This window comes from Panthera pardus, unplaced genomic scaffold (genome assembly GCF_024362965.1).
Source record: "Panthera pardus isolate Hobbes unplaced genomic scaffold, ASM2436296v1 HiC_scaffold_2, whole genome shotgun sequence".
NCBI lineage: Eukaryota > Metazoa > Chordata > Mammalia > Carnivora > Felidae > Panthera > Panthera pardus.
The window spans coordinates 42374355-42397925 of NW_026526765.1; the positions used below are offsets into that span (position 1 = coordinate 42374355).

Here is a 23571-nt window from a genome sequence, read left to right on the forward strand (position 1 = left end):
GGGCATCCTAGCTCTGGTGGCCACCTTCCGTGACCTCCGCAGCGGTTTACTAACCAGCAGGAAGCTCTTAGGGAAATAGATTAATGGGATATCAGAGCTAGAAAGGAGCTCTAGGGTGCTCTGGTTCAGGCCACCGCATTCTAGAAACAGGGCAGCCGAGGCCGAGAGACACTGACGACAGGGCAGAGGTGTCACGGTAGAATGGCAAAGGTGATTCTTGCTGTCTGGTGTTCTTGGAGGCCTGGGGCCGCATGCACCCCATGGAGCTGACCCCAGTGGCAGATTTTCTGATCGCCTGGCCTTTCTGAGTGGCTCACTGCCTTCCCCTCTCCTTGACTCCTCCACCCCCTGCCCAGATTCCAATTCAGAAGAGACCCTTCCTGCATCCGTGAAAAACAAGTACGAAGCCATGGATTTTGACAGCTTACTGAAGGAGGCCCAGCAGAGCCTGCATTGATAACAGCCTTAACCTTCGAGGAATACCTCAATACCTCAGACAAGGCCCTTCCAATATGTTTACGTTTTCAAAGAAATTAAGTATATGAGAAGGCGAGAGAGCGAGCGCGTGAGAGAACACACGTGAGAGAGACACTTGAGACTGCTGTCCTTTTAAAAAAAAAAAAAAATCAATGTTTACATTGAACAAAGCTGCTTCTGTCTGTGAGTTTCCATGGTGTTGATGTCCCACTGCCACTTAGTGTCCTCGCTTCCGGCGGGTGGCCCCGGGTGCGCCTCCAAGTGCTGGGTCAGTCACCCATCTCCCCCTTCCTTCCCGACCGACTTCCCTCGTAGACGTGCAGCCGTGTCCACCATAACATTTCTTGTCCGTAGTATGTGATGATGAAATTGTTACTCGTGAATAGAATCAGGATTATAAACACATTTTTAATTGAAGAAAAAAAAAAGTATATCCTTCAAATAACGTATTTATGGCTCAGATGTACTGTGCCTGGGATTATCGTATCGCTTCCTTGATTTTTTAACTATGCACTGTCGCGAGGTGTTTGCCACTGAGCTGCTCCGCTCCCTCTGCCAGAATGCTCGAGAGGCGCCGGGCGGCCGGGAGGCTGATCCCCAGGGAAGTGCGGCCTGCAGCCGCAACGAGGAGCAGAGGGGAGAGGTTTCTGGGACTTCTCTGCCATGCTCTGCCCTCGGTGTCTCACTGAGCAAGGGTGGGTCCAGTTAGAGTCAGAACCCTCATCTGGTGCCAGCTCGTGCCCGGAGCTTGCGCCTGGCCTGGCGCACTCGGATCCTGGCGGACCTCGTGAGGAAGGCAGGGGTGAGCTGCACTGTTCTTGTTTTTCCAGGTGAGGCGGGCAGTGCCCCAAGAGGTGAGATGACGGGCCCGAGGTCCCATGGCCAGTGGGAGGGCAGAGCGGTGCCCCAGCCCAGGCCTCCTGATTCCTGGTCCCATGCTCCTGCAGTAGTGGGGTAAAGATACAAAGTTACAGGGACTGGTAGAGGTGAGTTGAGTGACATTGGGCCACAGAATACAAGTCTCCGGGCTCACTTTGAGGGTTAAGTCACCAACTGCCTTGCCAGGATTAGGCAGGTTTAGACTTGGACCTGCGTCTGGATCCAGAGGGCTCTGTGGACATGCCATGAGAGCTTCAGTGACACGCCTGGGATGGCACAGGCAGGGTGATCCAAAAGCAGCCGTCCTTGCTGGGGCCAGCCACCAACCCATCCCACTCCGACCGGCTTGTCTTTCCCTTTCCCTCACCTGGAAAGTCGCTTCGGTGGATGGGGCAGGGGTAGCAGGAGAGCATGTGAGGACCGAGCGTGGATAAGACCATCTCCAAGGTCCTTTGCCATCCAGACAACATTCTGATTGGGCTTTACCGTAAACTTGATGTTCATGAGTGATGTCAAGCCATGTCCAGCTTGGATGTTGTGCAGGTGCCTTGGGAAAGCGTGGCCAGGCTGGGTGTGAGCTCATTGCTTCTGCCTCAGACAGAGTGGCTCCAGTTTAATCTCGTTCATATATCAGGGTCCCTTGGGAAGTTTCTGTCTTAAAAAGAAAAGAAAAGGAAAGAGAAAAAGTCCTGCTTGCTTTAACAGTGTTTGAAATTGACTCATTAAACTAAACAAGCTAATTTAATCTTTTGCTACTGCCAGGCTTTAGAACTTTGAGAATTGGTAGTTGATTTTTTTTTTTTTTTAAGATTATCAAGTACTTTAGTAGGTATACTGGGAAAGTGAGCTTGTCCTGGGAGGTGAGAATACTCCCAGCCCACAGAGAAGACCGGAGGAAACAGGCTTTAGAAAGAATAGGGAATTTGAGCTCCTGGGGATCAAGTCACTTGACCGCTCTGGGCCCCCACATTCTTTTCTCTGAAATGGACTGAGGGGAAGTAGGCAAGTTGATCTCCAAGGTTCCTGCCGGCTCTGAGAGTCTTAGCTTCTGTGAAGGTGGTATCTAGCTTGGGATGGCAAATACATATATGGCACATATACCACTACTCCCACCTCCTTGGCCAGTGGCAGACATAACTAATCGACCACAGCACTCATGTTCTTTGAGCTTGGTCATACTATTAGAATCCTCAACACAGTGCTCTGGGCAGCCATTTACTAATGGATCAGAGTTTAACCTGGTCTGATCTTCGAAAGGTTCCCATTATACAGAACCAAATGGTGGCTGGGTTTCACGTCGGCCCATCCCTATCGTGTCCTGATCTGTGAGAGAAAATTCCCCTAAGGCCATTCGTTGGCACAGGACTCGCAATAATACCGTGACACATGACCCCCACTTGAGTGGGGGGAGCGAATGGAATAGCGGACATGAAATGTTTGAGGGAGGCGGGGTTTGTGAGGATGAACCAAGAAAGGGACTATCCACAGCACAGACCTGAACATTGTAAATTCCTTTAATAGCTATTCACTGCCTAGCATACAGTAGGCACATAATAAATGGTTATGGAACGCAATAGAATAGAATTTAAATCTGTCTGCTGCCCCCACTGCGTCCTGATTTGCACCAAGGAGTATACTGAGGTGTTATCCTGTGGAAGCCTATAGGAAGGAACTCTAGATTCAGAGTCTGGAGAGCTGGGTTGAGGCCTGGCTCCACCAAGAACTTGCTTTGTGACCTTGCTAAGTCACAGAGTCCCTCCCCCACCCTTCTGCACCAGGAAGAGTTGGCCTAGAGGTTGCCTAAGCCGCTCCTACATACAAGACCAGTCTCTCTCTCTCCTCTCTTCTGGGTCAGCCGAGGCTGCCCTTCCCAGTCAGGTTAACACAGGACCCTTGAGGTTACTTAGATACTGGCCCTTGAGCAGAGCCTGAGCAGAGATCTGCGCACGGCGTTGGGAGGTAACGTGCCTAAAGTCAGGGCTGGCCGCTGGCGGGAGAGGATGTCTGCCGAGAGCATCCCGCAGGGTTTCTGCTTGCCATCCCGTCCACAAAAGGCTGCAAGTTCTTCTAAAAATGACCAACCCCGCAGATAACCTCTATCTGGACGACTCATTCGGTGCTGTGTATTATTAACCAAGGAGACTCCGGGGTTCCTCCAGGAAAACTAGGCAACCTTGGTCTCTTGCCCACCACATTAAGGAGTAACCCAGAGGGAGCAGCTGCTTTTGGCAACCATCTCATCGTAGCTCTGTCCTCGTATTTGCTCTGGATGATGTTTACATGTGATTGCCATAAAAGCTTACTGTAGACCGTGTCGACAGCTGCCCACGCCGGGCAGGTTGTACTGTCCGTCTCTGTGCTGTGCTGGTGTTTGCAAAAATGTCCGATCCAACCGCTAAGTGGAATTCTTCCATCTCCTTCCTCAGTCGGTACAAGGCTGAATCAGAATCCTCACGCTTGGGGGTTCTGGTGACCGAAGGAAAATGCATCAAAGAGGTAAAGAATATGAGTGGATGGAGTGCAGAGAAGGCCCCCACCCCCCGTAGCCCCTCACACCTTGCTCCCAAGCCAGGAAACGGGTCCAAGAGCACGAGTTAGGGGGCTGCGTCCGCCGTGAGGTCTTGCAGTGCTGCGTGGTGACTGTGCTCAGGGGAGAGGCAGGGCTTCCGGGGCTCTGGGGGCAGGAGGAGGAAGGGAGGAGAGCTCTGAGCTGCAAACACTCAGCGCCCAAGTCCTGACGTAGGAAAAGATGCAGTAAGAGGTCACTTGTTGCATCAAGCCTCTGCTTGTTGATGTGTTGAGAGCAGTGTCTTCTAGGCATGTGCAACATGCGTGCCGAGGCCACCGTGCAAGTGGCGGCTGGGGGCGGCAGGGAGGGCGTTGACACACGGTCCTTCTGCATGGACGGGTGAGAACCTCATCCCAAGCCTTGGGTTCAGTTGAAATCACAGCTGAGCCTGAAGCTTGAGAGATGGGCCGTCCCGGCTGTGAAGCGGAATCAGCCCTGGAGGATTGGTTGATCTGACTCACGTCAAAATGGCAGTGTTTTTCTTAGCATTGAGATCTAGCAGCTACCCTCAGATCTAAGGGAAGAAATCGCGTGTGCGGTAGCAAATAAAGTGAACCTCATGGTTTTGTTGGCCAAAGAAGAGGGACCCCCTCACCCCTTCCCACCGGGGCGGAAGGAAAGCAGCTAGTGCTTATGTGCAATATGTTTAAGCCGGTCCCCAAGTCAAGTCCCCGGGGTGTTTGCCCGCGGGGCAGACAGGGCTCCGGGGCTGTTTGCTGAGTCCGGAAGTACAGGGTAAATGGAGGGAGAGCTCGGGAGCTGGGAAGCCCACAGGAGTGCCCGTGGCCCAAAACAGACGCTGGGTGTGGGGAGACCCCTGGGAGCCGGCTGCAGGACGTCCAGGAAGTAGGCAGAGGCTGACTTTGCATTGAACCAATAAAAGCACTTTGAGAAAACCACAACCCTTCAGCGTGGCTCCATGTTTCTACGCTGGCAAAGATGGGTCTCCTTTGGCTTGAGCGAGGTACTCTCCTAGGGATTGGGATGGGGTCGGGAGTGGGGCTGGTATGAGGGAGGGGAGAGATGCCTTCCTAAATAGCAGCAGGAAAGGGCAGCCCTTTGCTGGCCCTTTTGTTGGAGGCCCTAGAGATGGGGAATGGTGAGTTTAGATCTTGGTACCTATTTTTATATATGTATAAAAAGTTGAAACAGCCCAGCTGACATCAAATGGGTTTACAGAGCAAGTCATTCAACTATAAGCCATCTCAGTGAGAAACCTGATGTTTCTTACTTGCTGTGTGATCCGGGGCCTCTGTTCCCTCATCTAACGGATGAGACTATTGGATGGAATGAGCACTCAAGTCCCTTTCGAACCCGCTAGGCTCAGGTTACCAGCCGGGAGCGTCAGGAACCCGTCACTCACCCGTGAACCGGATCCCATTCTCTGGCCGCGCCCAGCTCGTGTTCAGGGTGCGAGTTCTCTGCCAGGTAACCAACCAGCAGCAGACTCGAACCCACATGGTCCTGGCTGAGTTACCTTGTATGAGGAGGCCAGCTCCCCAGGACAGATCTAAGCCATAGTTTCTCGTGGGGATGGTGAGAAGTTCAACCCCGACTTGGCTGGGTGGCGATGTCACATCTCCCCATCAGCCTCGTTGTCATCGTCCCCGCGGAACAGCTTTTAATCCGAATGTTGTGACCACTTGGCTGTTTCTCTCTTGCTCTCAGACAATACTAGCAATACACTTGTTTTTTCAAAAGAGCTTAACTTAGGCACTTTTCACACGTTTCCTTCAAATGATTGTAAAACATACGGGGCGACAGGAGGCATCGATCACACTGCATGTGTTTAGGGCAGCTTCTGCTTTTTGTTTCTCTAGTGATACAGCAGTGGTGGCTGAGGCTTTGAGACCTCGGGGGACGGATTTTCAGATATTCTGTTTCGTCAGAATGCCTTGCACAACTGGAAGCAGCAGGGCGGTCCGACTGCCCCACCCGGGGGGGTGCGGAAAATACGGTTTTGTAGGTGGTCAGTCCCCGGGCAGAGCAACGCCACGAAAGACGTGTTTATGTAGCTAGAACCCGCTCTGTGCTGCGTGTTTTGTCAAAGGAGCCTGCAAGGGAGCCTCAAAGAGCCTCTTCTTCCCCTTTGCCAGCCTTGCTTTATGGGTGACTTTTGAAGGGATTGGTCGGCTTCCACCTCAGCACTTTGCCTTATCGACGTCTGGTCGCCCTCTAGTGGCCAAAGACTGTACCCACCAGCTTCCCAGATGGAAGGCAAATAAATCCTTTCGTCCCCCTTGCTGTGCAACACCAACTTTGGGAATTCTGTGTAATGGCCTGAGTGAACTGTCTATGTGTTTAGAGCCCAGTGTTACGCCAGTCAGAAGACTGCAGAAGCAACCGCTTAGCAGACTCTGGCACAGACCGAGAAGCACACTAGTTATCCTGTGGGCAAAGGAGACAGGAGTGGACCCTGTGTCCGGGTGCCCGGGAGGGGTTTGCTGTAACTGCAATACTGGCATCCCAGCTGCTGACCTTGTTAAGCGAACCTCTGCTGGGTGGCCCGCCCTGTACCCTCGGGACAAGCAAAGAGGTTGCATGTGAGGAGACTGGGGGGGCGGGGCGGGGGGGGGGGGAGGGGGCTGGCCATGGCCTTGGATACGGTCCACTGAATAGCCAAACAGGTTTTTTTGTTTGTTTGTTTGTTTGTTTGTGTTTGTGTTTTGTATTTCAAACTCTTGTCGAGTGTTTTTGTGTTAGGAATAAAAAGTCATAAACTCTCCCCAACTTTGTTTCTTGAGGGGTGTTCTGATTCCAATGGAAACAGGTTGGAAATCTCCAGGGGAGTGTGGTCACGGTGGTCAGCGGGACAGGGAGGTGGACCGCTTGGATTTCCGGATGGTTTCTGGAGGCCATGACCATCCAGAAGTCTGGCTTGGTGCCGTCCGCTCTGGAAATTCACACCCACCCCCTCGTTCCACGGTATTAGCATTGGCTTTGAGCGTCGGCTTCCTCCAGAGGCAGCTGCTAATGTTGAAATCAACTCAAGATCCCTCTCCCCGACCCCAGGTTTCTAAAAGACTGTGTCTGTAGCTAGCCTTAATCGACTGGGCGAGGTGGTCCCTATGGTCCCTTCCAGCATTTCCAAATCTTGGACTCAAATCCTTTTCTCTTGGTGTGACCATGCAGCCTAGAGAATTCTGAGCAATAGGGAGCCAGGGCTTTCCCCGGCTCTGTGACAGGGTTAAACCAGGGAATGGCTAAACTTGTCAGGTTTGGGCATCCCCAGGGGTACTACCGTAGGGGGCATTATTTATTAGGAAGCTCAACAAGGTAACTACAGCCTGGGGTGCGTGAGCGCAAGGCTGTGTGTGTGCGTATAGGTGTGTATTTGTGTGTGTGTGTGTGTGTGCGTGTCTGTCTGTCTGCACGTGTGCACGCCTGTGTGTGTGTGTATGTGTGGAATTACATTGATGCATTTCTTGAGAAAGGTGCAAGAATTTCACCTACACAGAGGGACACATCTGCTTTGTTATTTATAATAGAAAGCTAAATTTTAATTTTTTAAAGGACACTGCTAATGATTGAGAATCGAGTTTTTAGTTTTGCTATTTTTTTTAATTGGTAGAGGATTTTTATATATTTTTTCCATTTCGTTGGGTTGTGTCCTTATTTATATAAATACTTTATCTGTAAGAGGCAAGGAAGAAACCTTCTTTGCTTTTAATTATTGTGGTTGTCATGGTCCCTATTTTATTTCCGGTGTGATTTATCTGTCTCACCTTCTAAATGAGAAACTGTTTTCCTGTATTTGTACATTGTCAGATTCTATAGTTTCATAGATAATTTAACCAAATTGCTCTATGTATTATTCTTTCGTGAGTATAAAGTTCTATTTTAATGTCTGTAAATACTTCAGAACTGGCTTCTTTTCTCAGACTCCTACTATGGAGTTATTGTTTACATCACAAAAACTGTAGAATCTCTATGCTCATGTACTGTAAATAGTGAAGTGATCTGCTTATAAATAAACTGAACAAATATACTATGGAGATTAAAAAGAAAACACCACCCACAGCCCCAGTGAGATGTGTCTTTATTTGCGTGCTCGTTGAGGGACACCCTGGCCACTAAATGGGAAAAGGATTCTAGTTCCAGGGTCGCTTTCTCAGAGAGGACCGGGGTCAGGTGTGCCCCCCAAGTCCCCCAAAACTCTCTGGGTTCACGTTTCCTTCCTTCACAGCACATTTCATTGAACCATTCAGCTATTGGCTCTTATGAACCATTCAGACTCAGTCTCCCACAACAGTCATTCCAGGACCAGCTTTTTGCCAGGACTTTTAGAACGCTCTCCCGCTTTCTGAACAAGGACCTCCTTGTCTGGCTGCATCAACATTTCCACACAAGCTCACTAATGACACATGCTGAAGGAGATACTTTGACATTACGTTTTCAAGCAAAAACCCTCACCGACAGACGACAACAGTACGGTTTCTGGTTTAAAACAAAGTTTCCGGTCAGAGGATATGAAGAACAGACTCGAATTGTGTGCTTCATTTGGGTGAGTTTGAAATGTTTTCCTTTGCTCACTTCCAGCAAGGGCGGTGAAGAAACGGCATCTTCTAAGACCCTCTGTCTTGGATGTCCTCCGTTTCATGCTTTCTCGGGGTTGCTTTTATTTTGCCCAAAAACTGCTTTACCTTTATTTATTCTTTTTTAATAATTTTTTAATGTTTAGTTATTTTTGAGGGAGAGGGAGACAGCACGAGTGAGGGGAGGGGCAGAGAGAGGGAGACACAGAATGGAAGCAGGCTCCAGGCTCCGAGCTGTCAGCACAGAGCCCGACACGGGGCTCGAACCCACGAGCCGCGAGATCATGACCTGAGCCGAAGTCGGACGCTTAACCGACTGAGCCACCCAGGCGCCCCTTAACTTTATGTTTTAAGTGCAGTTTAAGTGCAAGATACCCGTGGATATTGATGTGCCCCCAAAGGGTTGAGACGTTGGTGAAGAAAATCACACGTACCCAAGACCAAGTACAATCAGCCATTCCATTCTATGTTATGTGCAAACTGGTTTCAAGTTGTTTGTTTCCTGCATAAACTCGCTCTCGTTTTGAGGTGATTTATTTTCTCCATCTGGAAACGGTTTGGATTTCTGCAGTCGGAAAGGAACACATCGCAATTATTTCCCATTCAAATGAATGGGGATGTTTCCCCTTAGCAGCAGGCTTCTGTGACTTGAGTTAGTCTTTAGAGAGGTTTTCCGTGTGCGTGATCGCTCAGAAGCTGTCGCCGCCCCCTTGCTGGATGGTAAAATCCAGGAAAGCAGGGCTGCTTCTCTATTCATGGCAGGGTGCCCAGCCCTATTAGTCAGGAGTTCCTGAATGGACACGTGAGTGGATCCTATCCATGGCCTGATGACTGCACACACAGCTAGGGAGGCCCCCGAGCCACAGAGTCACGGAAATAATGCCCTCAAGGATGCATTCAGTGGTGCCAGAAATAGCCCGGAAGATTTAGAGGCTCGAGACCTACGTTTGAGACGCAACTCTGCCACGTCTGTGTTGTGCAAACTTCGACAAGCCACCTCTTTGGCCCCTGGTTTCCCTGAGTATGAGGCAAGATGAATTGCCTAGGTGAACTCAGGTCCCTTATGTTTTAAAGGAGCTGATGGTCAGAAGCAGGATGGTGCAGGGAAAATGGGTTACAAGCCAGGAGGGTGGTGACAGCTGTCTGGCTTTGGGTCTTACCTCCATCTTGTACCAGCTGGTCGTCTTTGGGCAGGTTTCTTAACCTCTCTGAGTGTCTTCATCCTGTGATAAATGGGGCTAGTGATTGTCTCTACCCTGTAGCGTTGGGAGGATGAAATTGGATCGTGAACAGTACCCAGGACATCACAGGAGGCACTTAATTCAACATAAGGTGCAGTCCTTATATGTGGTTCCCTTGGTGCTAACCAGAGCCCTGTGAGAGGCGTGGCGAGGACTGTGACCCTCAGTTGGCAGACGGGGAGGGCTGAGGCTGAGAAGAACGGAGGGAACCTGCCCAAGGAATAAAGCCAGGACCGGCAGCAGCGTGTGTACTTCCAGGGTGACACCTCTCCTCTTTGCCCTGCCACTTAACCACTACATGTGGCCTGCCTAGGGACATGTCTCTTTAAAGACCGCTGCTCTGAGAGGGTCAACTTCTGGAAAGCAGAACATCTAGCTTGAGAGTTAAAAGATGAGGATTCAGGACCCACCTGTCTAGTGACATCTAAACTTGAAAAGTGTGAAACTTGTGGGGCACCTGGGTGGCTTAGTCAGTTAAGTGTCCCACTCTTGATTTCAGCTCGGGCCACGATCGCACGGTTCATGAGTTTGAGCCCCGCATTGGGCTCTGTGCTGACAGCGTGGAGCCTGCTTGGGATTCTCTTTCTCCCTCTCTCTCTCAGCCCCTACCCTGCTTGCACTCTCTCTCTCTCTCTCAAAATAAATAAACTTAAAAAAAAAAAAAACTTAAACGTGTGAAACTTGTTTGGACAAATCAGCTAATAAAGACGTTTGTGCGACAGCAGGGCAAAGGCAATGAAGGATGGGTGTGGTCAGTTGGGTTCCCCACAAAGCAGCCTCCGCAGTGGTCTTTGCAGGATGTTTATTAAGGGGTGCCCACGGGACCAACACCTGGGGCAGGGAAGGGAGTGGGGATGGGTAGAGGGAGAAGCCGAGCTGTGACGGAGCCCCGGCAACGGCCGTGGTGACCCCACCGAGAATCCTGGAACTGGAATGGCCCTGTGGAGTTGTCCTGGGTTGGGCCAATACGGCCAGGCCTTAACACCTGGCATAGGTCTGTCATGGGCGTAGGCCATCTGGGGAAGGCCGTGACCTTGGGTCAAGGATCTCCCTGCAGCTGTGGGAATCTTCGAGGGACAGCTGTGGGGACCGCACGTCCTTTACTCTTCAGGAAAGGGTCTGCACAGCTCATCACAGCATCGACCACCCCTCGATATGAGGTGTTCATTCGCTGCATGTGATAATGATGGGGTTATATTAGAAAACGCCCGGATGTTTTTAAAGATGTGTAACGGAGGAGCGAAATGATACGTCTGAAATGTGCTGGTAAATACTTCAGGTAAGGGGCCCCTGGCTGGCGCAGTCTGAAGAGCAGAAGACCCTTGATCTCGGGGTTGTGAGTTCGAGTCCCACATGGGGTGTAGAGATTACTTAAATGAATAAACTTAAAAACAAAATACCATCAAGCTGAAAAGAAAAATGACTTCAGCTAAGGGAAAAAATGCGAAAGAAATGGAAAAGGATGGGTGATTGGTTTTCTCGCAAGAGAAAAGTACTCAAAACTGAAAAAAAAAATGATGGAAAGAAAAACCACTAGATAGGATGTAAGCTAAATTCTCGTTCCGCTTTCAAGTCCTAGGGCTCTTTTACTTCTCAAGAAGGTTTTTGGGTTTCCGCCGGCTTGGGGGAATCTCTTTCCACGAGGGTGGGACCATTCTGGTCAGCTGATGCCGGGCTGGGCTACTGGATGCAGCAGGACTTGGATGCTGGTGCGCCCCCTGCTGGACTGGGGTTGCCCCCGGGCTGATTTCCTGCCGCCGCTGCGGACAAGAAAGAGAATACACCGGGTGAGAGGAGGCGCGCGCTTCCCTTTCGCCTTGGTTTAGACCAAGAGTTGCAAACTCGGGGGCTTTCGGAGGCCAACAGGTAACCAACCACACATGCAGAAGGCGAGCCAAGTGTCAGGAGAATCCGAGGAACCAAGGCCGTTTCTCTACACTAAGAAAAAGAGAACCACTATGGTGATGATAAATGACCCACCAACACTCGGCACGCTGTCTGGGAGACAGCAGTGGGTGGTGTTGAGGCGGTGGCAAACCAGAGCGATCCCCTATCCTGTCTAAAGGGGGCATTTGCCACTCAGCTCCAGCTAATCGTTGTCCTGCAGAAAAGCAGACTGGTGTGGCCAAATACTGATATATATATATTTTTTTTTCTTAAAGAAATGTTGGAGATTTGGATGTTCAAAATCGGAAATATCCCAGTTTTAAAACGCGGACAGCAAATTCACGCGAACAGAATTCAGGCCAAACAAAAAACATCTGCAGGCTTCGAGTTTGCACAGAGCTGCCGCTAGCCCAAAAGATAATTTGCAAATGAGAAAAAGATGCCTCGTCCTCCGGACACTTTACTGCCATTTCTGGAAAATTGTAATAACCGTACAAATCTATGATGACTGTCACGTATAGGACACTGGGGCCGTGCAGACAGCACGGCTTGCAAAACGTAAATGGTAGCCCCACATTTGCAGCCACCAGGTTGGAATCACCCCACGATGCCCCGAGCAGAACTGGAGCCATGACTGTCTGTGTTACCAAGGTGGGCAGAGGGGCAGGTGTGCAGAGGAGGGAAGTCAGAGGGGGGCCAGGACTACGTGTCATGTCCCATGAGGGAACTGGACCCACACAATCAGTAAAAGAAATGGCTGGAGGGAGGGAGAATGTGCTCTCAGTTGGGAAGGGCTGGAGCAAACATCCCACTTGATTCTGGAAGGCAGGGCTGCGGCCGCCAGGTGGAGACTTCCACAAGGAGAATTGTGGTTCAAGGAAGAGCTTTCTAACACTGATACGGAATGAGGATGTTATGCATGGTAATGAGCCCTCCATCACCGGGGGTGTGCAAGAAAGGGCTCGTGCTGGTATAGACACTACTCAAACATCAGACAGAAAGTCAGAAATAGGGCCTCTAAAATTCCTTCAAAGGTTTTCTCCCTTGCCCCTGGGTAGGGCTCTATGTCCACAGCCCTGGAATTGGAATCTGTCCTACACTGGTTGGGGGCAGCCGGAAATCCTTGGTAGAAGGTTCAGTCTTGGGAACTAGGCTCTGCCGCTTACTAACTGTATGGTTTGGCCATGGTACTTCATGTCAGCAAGCCTCAGCGCCCCAAAATGCAGAATGAGAGCGATCAGAGGAGGTGGGGACGCCTGGACGGGCCCACACGTATGGGGCCCTGCGACCAGGCTGTGAGTGTTTAGTGGGTGGGGACAGGGCTCCTCGTCTCCCCTGTCCACAAACCTTGCGTGCCTGCCTGCTGCTTCTGCTTCTCCTCCTCCAACGCCTTCATCTTGGCATCGTACTCATCCGCGAGCGCCTTCCACTCCTTGCGGTTGTTGGTGATCCCATCCAGCATGGGAGTGATCTCCTCATGGAAACGGGAGAATTCCTGGAAAAGAGAGAGCCTCTGGCATTGGGGGCGGGGCATGGCCCAGGGTCCAGCCGAGGGGGAGGCACGGCTGAGAATGCCCAGCATGGGAATGAGCTGCCTGGGGCGGTGGGATGCTGATACTGGTGGGGGGACGGCTGCAGTGCAAGAGCCCGTCCATCCCTCTCCTGCTTAAAACCCTCCTGTGGCAGTCCCCATGTCCTTCACCTGGCTTCCGGACCCCTCCAGATCTTCTGCCCTCTCCTCTTCACCATTTTGAACCCTCTGGGTAAGTAGAGTCCCCTGTTAGAAGCTCCAGAAGCCTCTCTTCCACATTTCATTTCATTGTAATGACTCCCTTTGCCCGTCTCCCCCAGGGGACGTGAACTTGGAGAGGGCAGGGACAGCGGCGCCTTGTTCACTGGGGTGAAAAGACAGTGTCTGGGGGATAAAGACACCAGAAAACATTTGCTGAATGAAATTGGGATTTGCGAAGGGGATTCTGAAAGTCTCTTAGCTCCAAGAATACAAATAATGCCTTGAGCACAATACATTGCAGTTTATGGAGTGCTTTATCTCCATTGATCCCCAGATACTCCTGGGAGGTGGGAAAACGGGATGCATCCCTCTGGGATTTTCAGGTGAGGAAATCAAAGTGCAGGTTGATGGAGTAGATTTGCTCAAGGTGAGAACAGCAAATCCAGGGTCCACCGTGGAGTTCCGGCCAGAGTCGGCTGTGCTCAGAGCTGCCGGGTTTGGATCCAGTTCTGCCACAAACTGTGTGACCGCGGGGCGGTGACCTACAGAGCTCTGCCTCAGCCATCCTCGCAGGGCTGGGATAGCACACGGAGGGCACTCGGCCTCGCCTACCCGGTTTAATAATATTGCTGATGATAGTGGGGAGCACGGCGACTCTACCTTGTTGCTCGGAGCACCCCAATTAGCCATGTTATGACAGAGTGGCCCCTGTCTGCTCTGAGAGCATGTGCCCTTCTCCCTAGTGCAGCAGAAAGAGCCCTAAACCAGGGTCAGGCATCCGGCTCTAGTCCCGGCTCGAGGCCGCCTCCAGTGATGCTGGCCCTGTCATTTCTCATCTCTGACCTCTGCCTCCTCATGTGTAACATGGCCGAAATAAAAATGACTAATGGGCGGTGGGTGGTGGCACAAATAACACAGAGTTGGGAGCAGTGGGTTTCCAGGAGGAGGACTTTACCCGTGAGCATCGGCTCAAAGAAATTCCAGATTGTCTTTTGACAATTGGGCTACTTTGACCTGTCACATTTCCACCAACCAGGGAAGTTAGGAGGGCGTGCATCCCATGGCCTCCCCCCTTTCCTGACTCTGGCCTGGGTACATTACCACTCAAGACCCCCGTTGGACCGTCCTGAGGACCAAATGCCATTGCAGATGAGAAGCTCTTTGTAAACTTTCACGCGCTGGTCACCCACCTGCCAGGGTTTATTATTCCTGATGTTGTTGGGAATCCTGGGTTTATCAAGGACACCTTGCTGAGCCTGAGAAAGCAAAGGACCTACCTTGTAGACAAAGGTGCAGACAAAGTCAATGAAGCCGACCTGAAGCTTGGGGAGTTCATCCGCCTTGTTTCTGTCCATCATTGGCTGTCATGGAGGAGAAAGAGTTAATTGTACCCGGCTCCTCTTGGCATGATGCCAGGACCTACTCTACCTAAGAAGCATTCTCTTTTTTTTTTTTTAATTTTTTAATCTTTATTTTTGAGAAAGAGACAGAGTGTGAGTGGGGGAGGAACAGAGAGAGGGAGACACAGAATCTGAAACAGGCTCCAGGCTCTGAGCTCCCAGCACAGAGCCTGATGCGGGGCTCGAACTCACAAACTGTGAGATCATGACCTGAGCTGAAGTCAGCTGCTTAACCAACTGAGCCACCCAGGCGCCCCTACCTATGAAGCATTCTTATTCACAACAAAACAAAGCAAAACAAAACAAAACACCCAACTAAACCTGAACTCATCAAGTTTCCAGATCTGACTAGCAGTTTGCAAGAAATATGGGGATAAAGGAACACATTAAATAACACCATGAGGGTGCAATCAACCAAATCCAGAATGTGGGCAACTACACAACAGAAGACCCACGGTCTTCAACAAATAAATACATGCCACGTATATATTTAAAAAAAAAAAAAAAGAGGAGAAAATTGCTATGTATTGAAAGAGATTCGAGAGACATAACAACCGGAGGGAATGTGGTCCCTTGACTGGATCCTGATTTGAACAAATCAACCTAATTACTTTTTTCACTCGATCAGGGAAAATAAACAGAGGTTGAGGATTGGATGACCTTAAAGAATTATTACTAATTTTGTGAGCGTAATAATGGTAGTGTCTGTGAGTGTGTGTGTGTGTGTGTGTGTGTGTGTGTATGTGCTTGCATACTGTGTGTGAGTTTCTTATCTCTCAGAGAGGCAAACTGAAGTATTTAGGGGAGAAGTGATAACATCTGGAATTTACTTTAAAATACTTCAGCCAAAAGATAAGAAAATGCCCGAGCTGGGGGCATAGATAAAACGAGAATGGCTGACTCTCACTAGCAGTTGAACCTGGCTGGTGGGGTCTCTAGGGTTCTTTCACTGGTCTCTCCACATGTGAAAACCTGGGAAAGAAAAAAGAGAGATCCAAACCGGTGGCCCCCTGCTACTCAGGTTGGGACGCTCCCTGCCTGCCCGCCCTGAGGCTTGCACAACCCTCACTGCCTGTACTCCCCCTCAGTCCCTGTCCAAGCCTCACGTGGGTGCCCCAGCGTGCCCTCTGCTCTGCCACAGGCTTCCCCCGCCCCCATCTCCATCAACGGCTCTGTCCCCAGAATGTCTCTCCCTCCTACCCCGCCTCTACTTCCTAGCCCCGCCCTCACTTGGCTAACCTCTCATGGGGGGGGCTCCCATCTCAGGTGGGGAGCCCACCGGCTGTCCCTGCCACGCCTGCTCTCAACGTGGATGGGTGCTCAGCTTGACCAGGTCCTCCCCTTGTACGCTCTGGACTGTTAGAACAGGGCCTGGGGAGGTGGTCCCCTGGACTGTGAGAAATGAAAGGAACTCTGTTTTGGGGTTCACTTGTCAATCTCTACCTGGCTGAGTGAGCCGGTACATTAGAGCAGGGTTCTCAGACTTCAGGAGGGCTTGTCGGTTAGGAGGGCACACATCTGCTGAGCCCACATCCAGAGTTCCTGCTGCGGTAGGTCTAGGATGGGGGCCGGGAATTGGCATCTCTGACATGTTCCCTAGCAATGAGGTTTGATGGTGGCCTGGGGACCATGCCTGGACGACCGGTGTATTAGGAAAAGATCATCTCTATGGTAAGATCACACATGTCTGTGTCAGGGGGCCCGTCTGTGTGTCAGGGTGAGATCACACACACCCCACATCAGGCTGACGCCCCATCCCCTACTCACGATGGGGTTCTGCTGCAGCACTGTGCGCTCCAGGTCACCTTGTTCCCAGAATTCGGCAGCAACCAGCAGAGCTACCTGCAACAGACAACCCCCCCAAAAAGTCAAGCCGCAGCCCCCATCCTCCTGCCCCTGCTCCCACCCCTCCTGGGGGCATTTCCAGCTCAGCAAACGCTTCAACCCCACCCCTGCCTTGCCACCCCCTTTGTTGTCATCACTGGAGAGGGCACTAAAGTGGCTTCCATGTCCTGGCAGAGGAGGAGGAGACGAAGTGGGGCCGCCTCTGGAGCTGGAGTCCAAGCTGCACCGGCTGCTGTCGTGATGCTGGGACTCCCCTCCTCTCAGGTCAGGAGGGCTCCATACCTTACTCTGTACCTCCCAGGGCTTGGTGATGGCTGAGAGATCGCAGGCGGTCATCATCATGGCCCTGGACACAAGGACACCATCCATCAGCCCAGAGCTATTGAAGGCTGCAAGTGCGGGGCACCTGGGTGGCTCAGTCGGCTGGGCGTCTGACTTCGGCTCAGGTCACGATCTCGCGGTCTGTGAGTTCGAGCCCTGCGTCGGGCTCTGTGCCGACAGCTGAGAGCCTGGAACCTGCTTCGGATTCTGTGTCTCCCTCTCTACCCCTTCCCCCTCACCCTGAGGCTGTGTCCCTCCCTGTCTCTGAAAAATGAATAAACCTTAAAAAAAAAAATTTAAAAAAAAAAAAAAAGGCTGCAAGCACTGGTTAATTTTAACAGTCTCTCCTGCCTCTGCGGGAGAGTGCTCCCAGGGCTCACCAGGAGTGAGGGGCTCACTTCTGCGAGGCATCTGGAGGGCAGGCTTTGAAGTCAGACGGAGGTTAAAATCCTGCCTCTGTCAATTACCAAGAGTTTGGCATGGGGCAATTAAACCAACCTCTCTAAGCCTCAGTTTCCTTATCTGTAATAATAATGGTACATGAAACAGGGGCAAGGTTAAATGAGATCATGAGATCTCACCTGAGAACATGTGTGTAAATCTTGGCAGAGTGCCTGGGCCTGGCATGTGCACGATAGATACTGGCGATTATCATGAACGTATATGGGGTTTTTATGGTGTGACACAGACTGTTCTTGGCCTTTGAAAACATCCATTTCATTTAGATCTCAGCACCTCTTCGGAGTTCTGTCTCTCCTGTTTAGGAGAGACCGACGTTTCTCAACCTTTTTCTGGTCATTCTCCACCGTTCACATCAGAGAGCCTTTTCAGACATTTTTTCTGTATTCCCTCCAGCAGGAAATGTTAATACCACGGACACACTGTATATCTGTTTGGAGGGTCACAGATCACTGTAATATCTGAGGTTTTTTTGCTCTTCCACCAAGAACCGCTTTTTGCCCTCGGTGGGGTGATGATCACCCCCATTAAAAATGCCCGGCATGCCAAGTGCCACATCAGTCATTTCGAGGAAGCCTTGTCTTAAGAAGTAGAGGGAAGGATTAGAGAAGGAAAGGATTGAAAATTAAACTCTTTGGGACGCCTGGGTGACTCAGTCGGTTAAGCATCCAACTTCAGCTCAGGTCATGATCTCGCGGTTTGTGCATTCGAGCCCCGCGTCGGGCTCTGTGCTGACGGCTCAGAGCCTGGAGCCTGCTTCGGATTCTGCGTCTCCCCATCTGACTCTCTCTCAAAAATAAATAAACATTTAGAAAAAGAAGAAGAAAGATAAACTCCTAAAAGAGTTTCACAAGAATAGGAAGAAGGTTAAGACAGGTATTATAATCTAGGTAGGCACAATATAAGACAGACAAGGAGGGACACGGACAAAGCATTGGAGGACGGAGGGAATTTGCAAAAGTGTTCCGGAGAATGGGGGCGGAGTGGCATGAACGTCCGGGATGGGCATCCAGGGCCATGTGGGGTGGACATTACATTCCAAGCTGGGAAGTGTAAGCGGTAGCCGATAAGCAATGGAGAGCTATTGAAGGCTGAGGGCCCAGCCGTGGCCTCTTCAGAGCCGTGCTGTAGGCACGCAGGTTGGCAATACCTGGAGGGTGGAACAGAAAGGAGAGGGTGGGAAGGAAGGAGGGGGGATCTGCCGCAGTGATTCGGGCAGGTGGGCCTGGTCTGCAGCCGTGCCTGCTGGCTGGGAAAGCCACCTTGGCGGGGTCAGCCTGATCTGGTGAGACTCGGTGGGCAGGGGTGCGGGAGAGGGGAGAAGGCTGGCGCCCTTGCTATTTGGACGATTTTACAAGTAACCAGCTATATCTGGCATATTTTACAGAAGCTGGTCTGGGAAGCCTTCAGAATTACTCAAGGAACAATCTGATGCTTGCCAGAGGAGGGGGGCTGACGGAATGGGCAAAAATGGGTGTAGGGGAGTGGGAGATACAGGCTTCCAGTTATGGAGTAAGCTCTGGGGATGAAGGGCAGCATAGGGAGTACGGTCAATGGTATTGTAACAGTGCTGTATGGTGACAGATGGCAAGGACTATACTTGCAGGGAGCAGGGCAGAGGCTATAGACTCGTCAAATCGCTATGTTGTACATCGGACACCAATGCAACAGCGCGTGTCGGCTATACCTCAATAAAGAGCCGTTCATGAAATATTAACAGGTTTAATTACGTCTCATTAAGCAAACCCTCCAAAAGTCGTGGAACTCGTTAAGTAATTAAGCTTTCAGAAATGCATTCATTCCTTTGAAACCCCTTTATACTTTGGAATAGCTTCAAAATATGCACCCTATGCTTAATATCAAGTGTTGTAGACGTGTTATCATCAAATAAGCCAAGCAAATGCACGTTCGGCCACGCATACGAGAGTCACTGGCTCCTTGTTACCCGTCAGAGGTTAGGTGTCCCGAGAGCACGGGATGTTTATTGTCCCTGGCTGGAGAGATCATGTGAATATCACTCCCACAGTTGGGGAAACATAACCTAAGTGTTTTACAGACAGAGATTGTGTGCCTGGGAATGGGGGAGCGGGGGCGGGGGGGGGGGGTGACTGAGGCCACCTGAGCGCCAGAGAAGCAAATCCAAAGCCTCGTGCCCTAAAGACAAGGCATTGTATTCACTTCAGCACCACCTCCTTAGGTGCTGTGGGGCCAAGGTGCCGCGCTAGGTTTTGGGCATCCAGAGAGGCTGGCAGAGAGCTCACAGTCACTCAGAGAAAAGATAGTAAAAAACTGTCATCACAATATGCTAAGTGAGATGGCAGAAAGAAGTACAAGGTGGAAGAGGAAAAAAAAATATCCAAAGGTGAGTGCAACTGGCCTAGCTCAGGGGGCATGCAAGATGGTGGAGCGGGGCCCTGAGGGGTGCATAGGAGTTCTCTAAGAGAGGGAACAGTGAGCAGCGATGTGGTGGAGAGTATGCGAGATCGCCACAGGGCAGGGTGTCCTGCAGGAGGTAGTTCCCTGCTCCCCAGAAGGTAGGAAGCCTCCATCTATCCACCCTGTACTGGTATGCAGGGGCCAGGCGGGGGCTGGTTCACAGGGTCCCTGCTCTCAGAGACCTTACAGACAAGTTGGGGAGTCACACATTCGCCACACAAACGAATGTAAACGTGTAAACAAACAGGTGCTCTGAAAGAAAGGAATTCTATTCTAGGAGAATAGGTCTGAAAAGGCAGGGAGGGCTTCCTCAAGGAAGTGACCGGAGAGCCGATGTCTGTAGGCAGCGTAGCCGCGAATCTGGCAAAGAAGCAGGTGCGGAAACACATTCCAGGTGGAGAGAGCAGCCAGTGCAAAGGCCCTGGTGGAAGGAAGCCGGGCACATTCAAAGAGCTAGAAGGTGGGAGGAAAGAAGCAGCAGGAAAGAGGGTAAGATGAGGCCCAAGAGACAGCAAGGGTGGGACCGCAGATCCTGGGCCTTGGCGAGGGACCCTCTTCATGCCTACAGCAACAGGAAAAGCCGCTAAAGAGTTTGAACAGAAGGGTGAAGCAATCAGATTTGCATTTTACAGGGATCGCTGTGGCGTTAGTGTGGAGGGGACGGGGACATGGCAGGGAGCCCAGCCAGGAAAGCCTACAGGACCAGGGCCAGAAACAGAGGTGGCAATAAAAGGAAGTGTCCAGATAAGGCATTTAAGAAGTAAACTGGACAGGGTGTGGGGATAGATGAGACATGCAAAGTCCAGAAGAGGGAGGTGTCAGGATGGGGGAGAGCAAAAGACAGCGAGGCTACCATGCAGAGAAGAGAGCACAAGTAAGTCACGAAAGCTTTCTGTATGGAGACATGTGGGCCTCAGCCTCTGGGTAAGCGAGAGGCCTCAGGAGGAGGGGGTCGTCGAGTTGGCGGGAGAGCGGTCTATAAAAAGCCACGTGGGGCTGTGGAATCAGAGCAACTCGATCTCAGCTCTTCTCGACTTAATGTCTTTGAGTGTCTGTCTGTTCCCGTGTAAAGGGAGATAAATCGTATTAGATGGGACCATGAAATTCTGACTTTGTGGGTCAAACACGATCAAAAGGCAGCGATTTCACACGGTTCAAGGGCATATATTCACCCTGGGGGGACTGTGGCCATCACATAAGATGATTCTGTCAAGTGCACACATTGGCCTCATCTTCATTAGCATCAGCTTGATCACATTAACCGTTTTGTTTGGGGTTGAGCAGGTGTGTGGGGCGGGGTGCTGGAAAGAAGCCGAGCTCCTGCTCACCGGGTCCATCCTCCAGGCAAAAATGTCCCTTCGGCTCCTCTGTGCGGCCCAGTGGCACTTGTCCCTGACCCTGGCTGCCCCTGCCCTGGAAAGCATCCCAGCCCACCCAGCCCAGGTGTTCAGACACTCCTGGAATTGCACCTGGCTTGGAGGGTGTGGCCTGCGGGGGAGCCCCTAAGGAAGCCTGGGAAAGCTGTGGGTGTGCAGGAGAGGGGGAGGTGGCAGGCTCCAGCCCTCGACCCTCCAGTAACGCTCGTGGGACACGAGGTAAGTCACGCAGTCTCCCAGGTCCTCACTCTCTCATCTGTAAAACACTAGCCGGAGAGCCGGCTTGTAAATGATTTCCGTTTTGCAGACCACGTGGGCTCTATTTCAACTACTCAGCTCTGGCATAGTGATGCAAATGCAGCCATAGGTAAGTAAAGGCAGAGTGCCTAGGGCCCAGGATACTTTAGGGGCCCATGAAAATGTTTGAATTTTAATTCCTTTTACTTAAAAAAAATTTTTTTTTAATGTTTACTTATTTTTTGAGAGAGAGAGAGAGACCGACAGACAGACAGGAGCGGGGGAGGGGCAGAGAGAGGGAGACGCAGAATCTGAAACAGGCTTCAGGCTCTGAGCTGTCAGGACAGAGCCTGACACGGGGCCCGAACTCATGAACCAGGGGATCATGACCTGAGCCGAAGTAGGACCCCCCCAACCGACTGAGCCACCCAGGTGCCCAGAGTTTTCATTTCTCTTAAAGCCAGAAGAAAAAAAAAATAAATACAATAATGCTGAATATGTAAGAGTGAATTCAACCTGCATTATGTGTCTTTATACCAACACAGTCCTAAAATATCATTTTTTAAAAACTTATTTAAAATTTTTTAAACGTTTATTTTTTGGGGGAGGGGGCAGAGAAAGGGAGACAGAATCTGAAGCAGGCTCCAGGCTCTGCGCTGTCAGCACAGAGCCCAACCTGGGGCTCAAACTCCTGGACCATGAGATCACGACCTGAGTTAAAGTTGGACACTTAACCAACGGAGCTACCCAGGCGCCCCTTAAAAACTTATTTTAATGGTGGAAAAAGCCACGGAGGCAACAGTGCCTAGGACCCACCGAAGTCATTATGTGGCCCTCTGTGGAAAAAGCAAGTGTTATTTATGGTTTCTGAAATTTGAACTCCTTACACTTTTTATCTGTCAGGAAATAGTCTTCTTCTTTTGATTCGTTCCCCCCACATATTTAAACACGTACGAGGCCCTTTAGCTCACGAGGGGAATGAAAACAGGCGGGCAGCTCTCACACCCCAGCACTAGAGAGGACCCCGAAGCCCTCCCAACTCATGGTTTGGTCAGGCTGCGAGGAGTGAAACCGGAAATTCGGGGGAGAGGGAAAGACTTTCATGAAGAACGGGCGGTCGTGCCCTCAGTCTGGAGTCACTTTAACACCTCGGCCCAAAGTAAACCTACCCAAGTAGGGTGGCCTCAGAACTAGCTGTGCAGCTGGAGGAAGTCAGTTGGTTTAGGATGTGTCAAGGGGTTAGGTGTGGACCTCAGACTAGAGGGGGCGGGAGCATAGGAGCCCTCCAAGGTAATCAAGGCACTTGGGGGTGGGGGGAGCATTGAGTTTTTTCCTCACCACAAACAATTCTGACACCAACTTCGTGTCCCACAGTTCAATCCTGACGTGAACTGTCAGACTCCAGGCGGTTAAGGGCTCAGTCCCCACAAGACTGCCCTCACTTCAGAAGTCAGTCACAAGTATCACGTCCCCAAGTTACCTCGCACGCTTCTGTCCAACGAGGGTACAAAGTCGGGGGCTCCCACAAACACCGCCTTCAGATTCAAAAATTTGCTGGGACAGCTCACAAAATTCAGGGAAACTCTTATATTTACCAGTTCATGATGAAGGATACACTTCCGGTATAGCCAATGGAAAAGAGGCCTGGGAGAAGGTATGGGGTGGGGGTGGGGCGCATGCAAAGTTTCCACACCCTCTTCAGACTTGTCACCCTCCCAGCACCTCCATGTGTTCAGCAACCCTGTAGCTCTTTGCGTTCTTTTGTCCAGAGGTTTCTGCGGAGGTTTTTATCCTATAAGCACTGGCCATCGGTGACTAACTCAATCTCCAGTCTCTCTGTTCTCCCCAGAGACTGGGGGTGGGGCTGAAAGTTCCAAGCTTCTATTCATGGCTTGGTCTTTCTGGTGATCAGCCCCCATCTTGAAGCCCTCCAGATCCCACCCAGAGTCACCTCATTAGAACAAAAGACGCTCCTATCGCTCTTACCACTCGGAGAATTCCAAGGATTTTAGAGCTCTGTGTCGGGGAACTGGGTACAAAGACAAGTACATACATCTTATCAAACCACAGTAAGCTCCCAACACCACTGCATGCTGTGAGCAGAACAGCACAGCACTCCATGCCCCAGCTCAGCCCCCATGATAATCCATAAGCGAGGGTTATGAGGTAGGGTCCTT

General features: G+C 51.0%; 2 protein-coding genes across 3 annotated transcripts in view; one reads left to right on the top strand and one right to left on the bottom strand.

Annotated features, from left to right (window-relative positions):
* The window catches only part of PPARGC1B (PPARG coactivator 1 beta), a 111584-nt gene extending 103639 nt beyond the window's left edge, over positions 1–7945 (top strand). For both annotated transcript variants that reach the window (XM_019464394.2, XM_019464395.2), the window contains exon 12: positions 357–7945. In XM_019464394.2, the coding sequence (XP_019319939.2) occupies positions 357–457 (101 nt within the window). In that variant the 3' untranslated portion in view covers positions 458–7945. The remainder of the gene's footprint in view (positions 1–356) is intronic.
* A 2541-nt stretch (positions 7946–10486) lies between these two features.
* PDE6A (phosphodiesterase 6A) overlaps positions 10487–23571 on the bottom strand; it is a 63030-nt gene continuing 49945 nt past the window's right edge. Inside the window, exons 18-22 of the mRNA XM_053907024.1 lie at positions 16848–16911; positions 16488–16562; positions 14598–14681; positions 12936–13083; positions 10487–11461 (exon numbers count right to left, since the gene is read on the bottom strand). Coding sequence (XP_053762999.1) covers positions 11382–11461; positions 12936–13083; positions 14598–14681; positions 16488–16562; positions 16848–16911 — 451 coding nt within the window. The 3' untranslated portion in view covers positions 10487–11381. The remainder of the gene's footprint in view (positions 11462–12935; positions 13084–14597; positions 14682–16487; positions 16563–16847; positions 16912–23571) is intronic.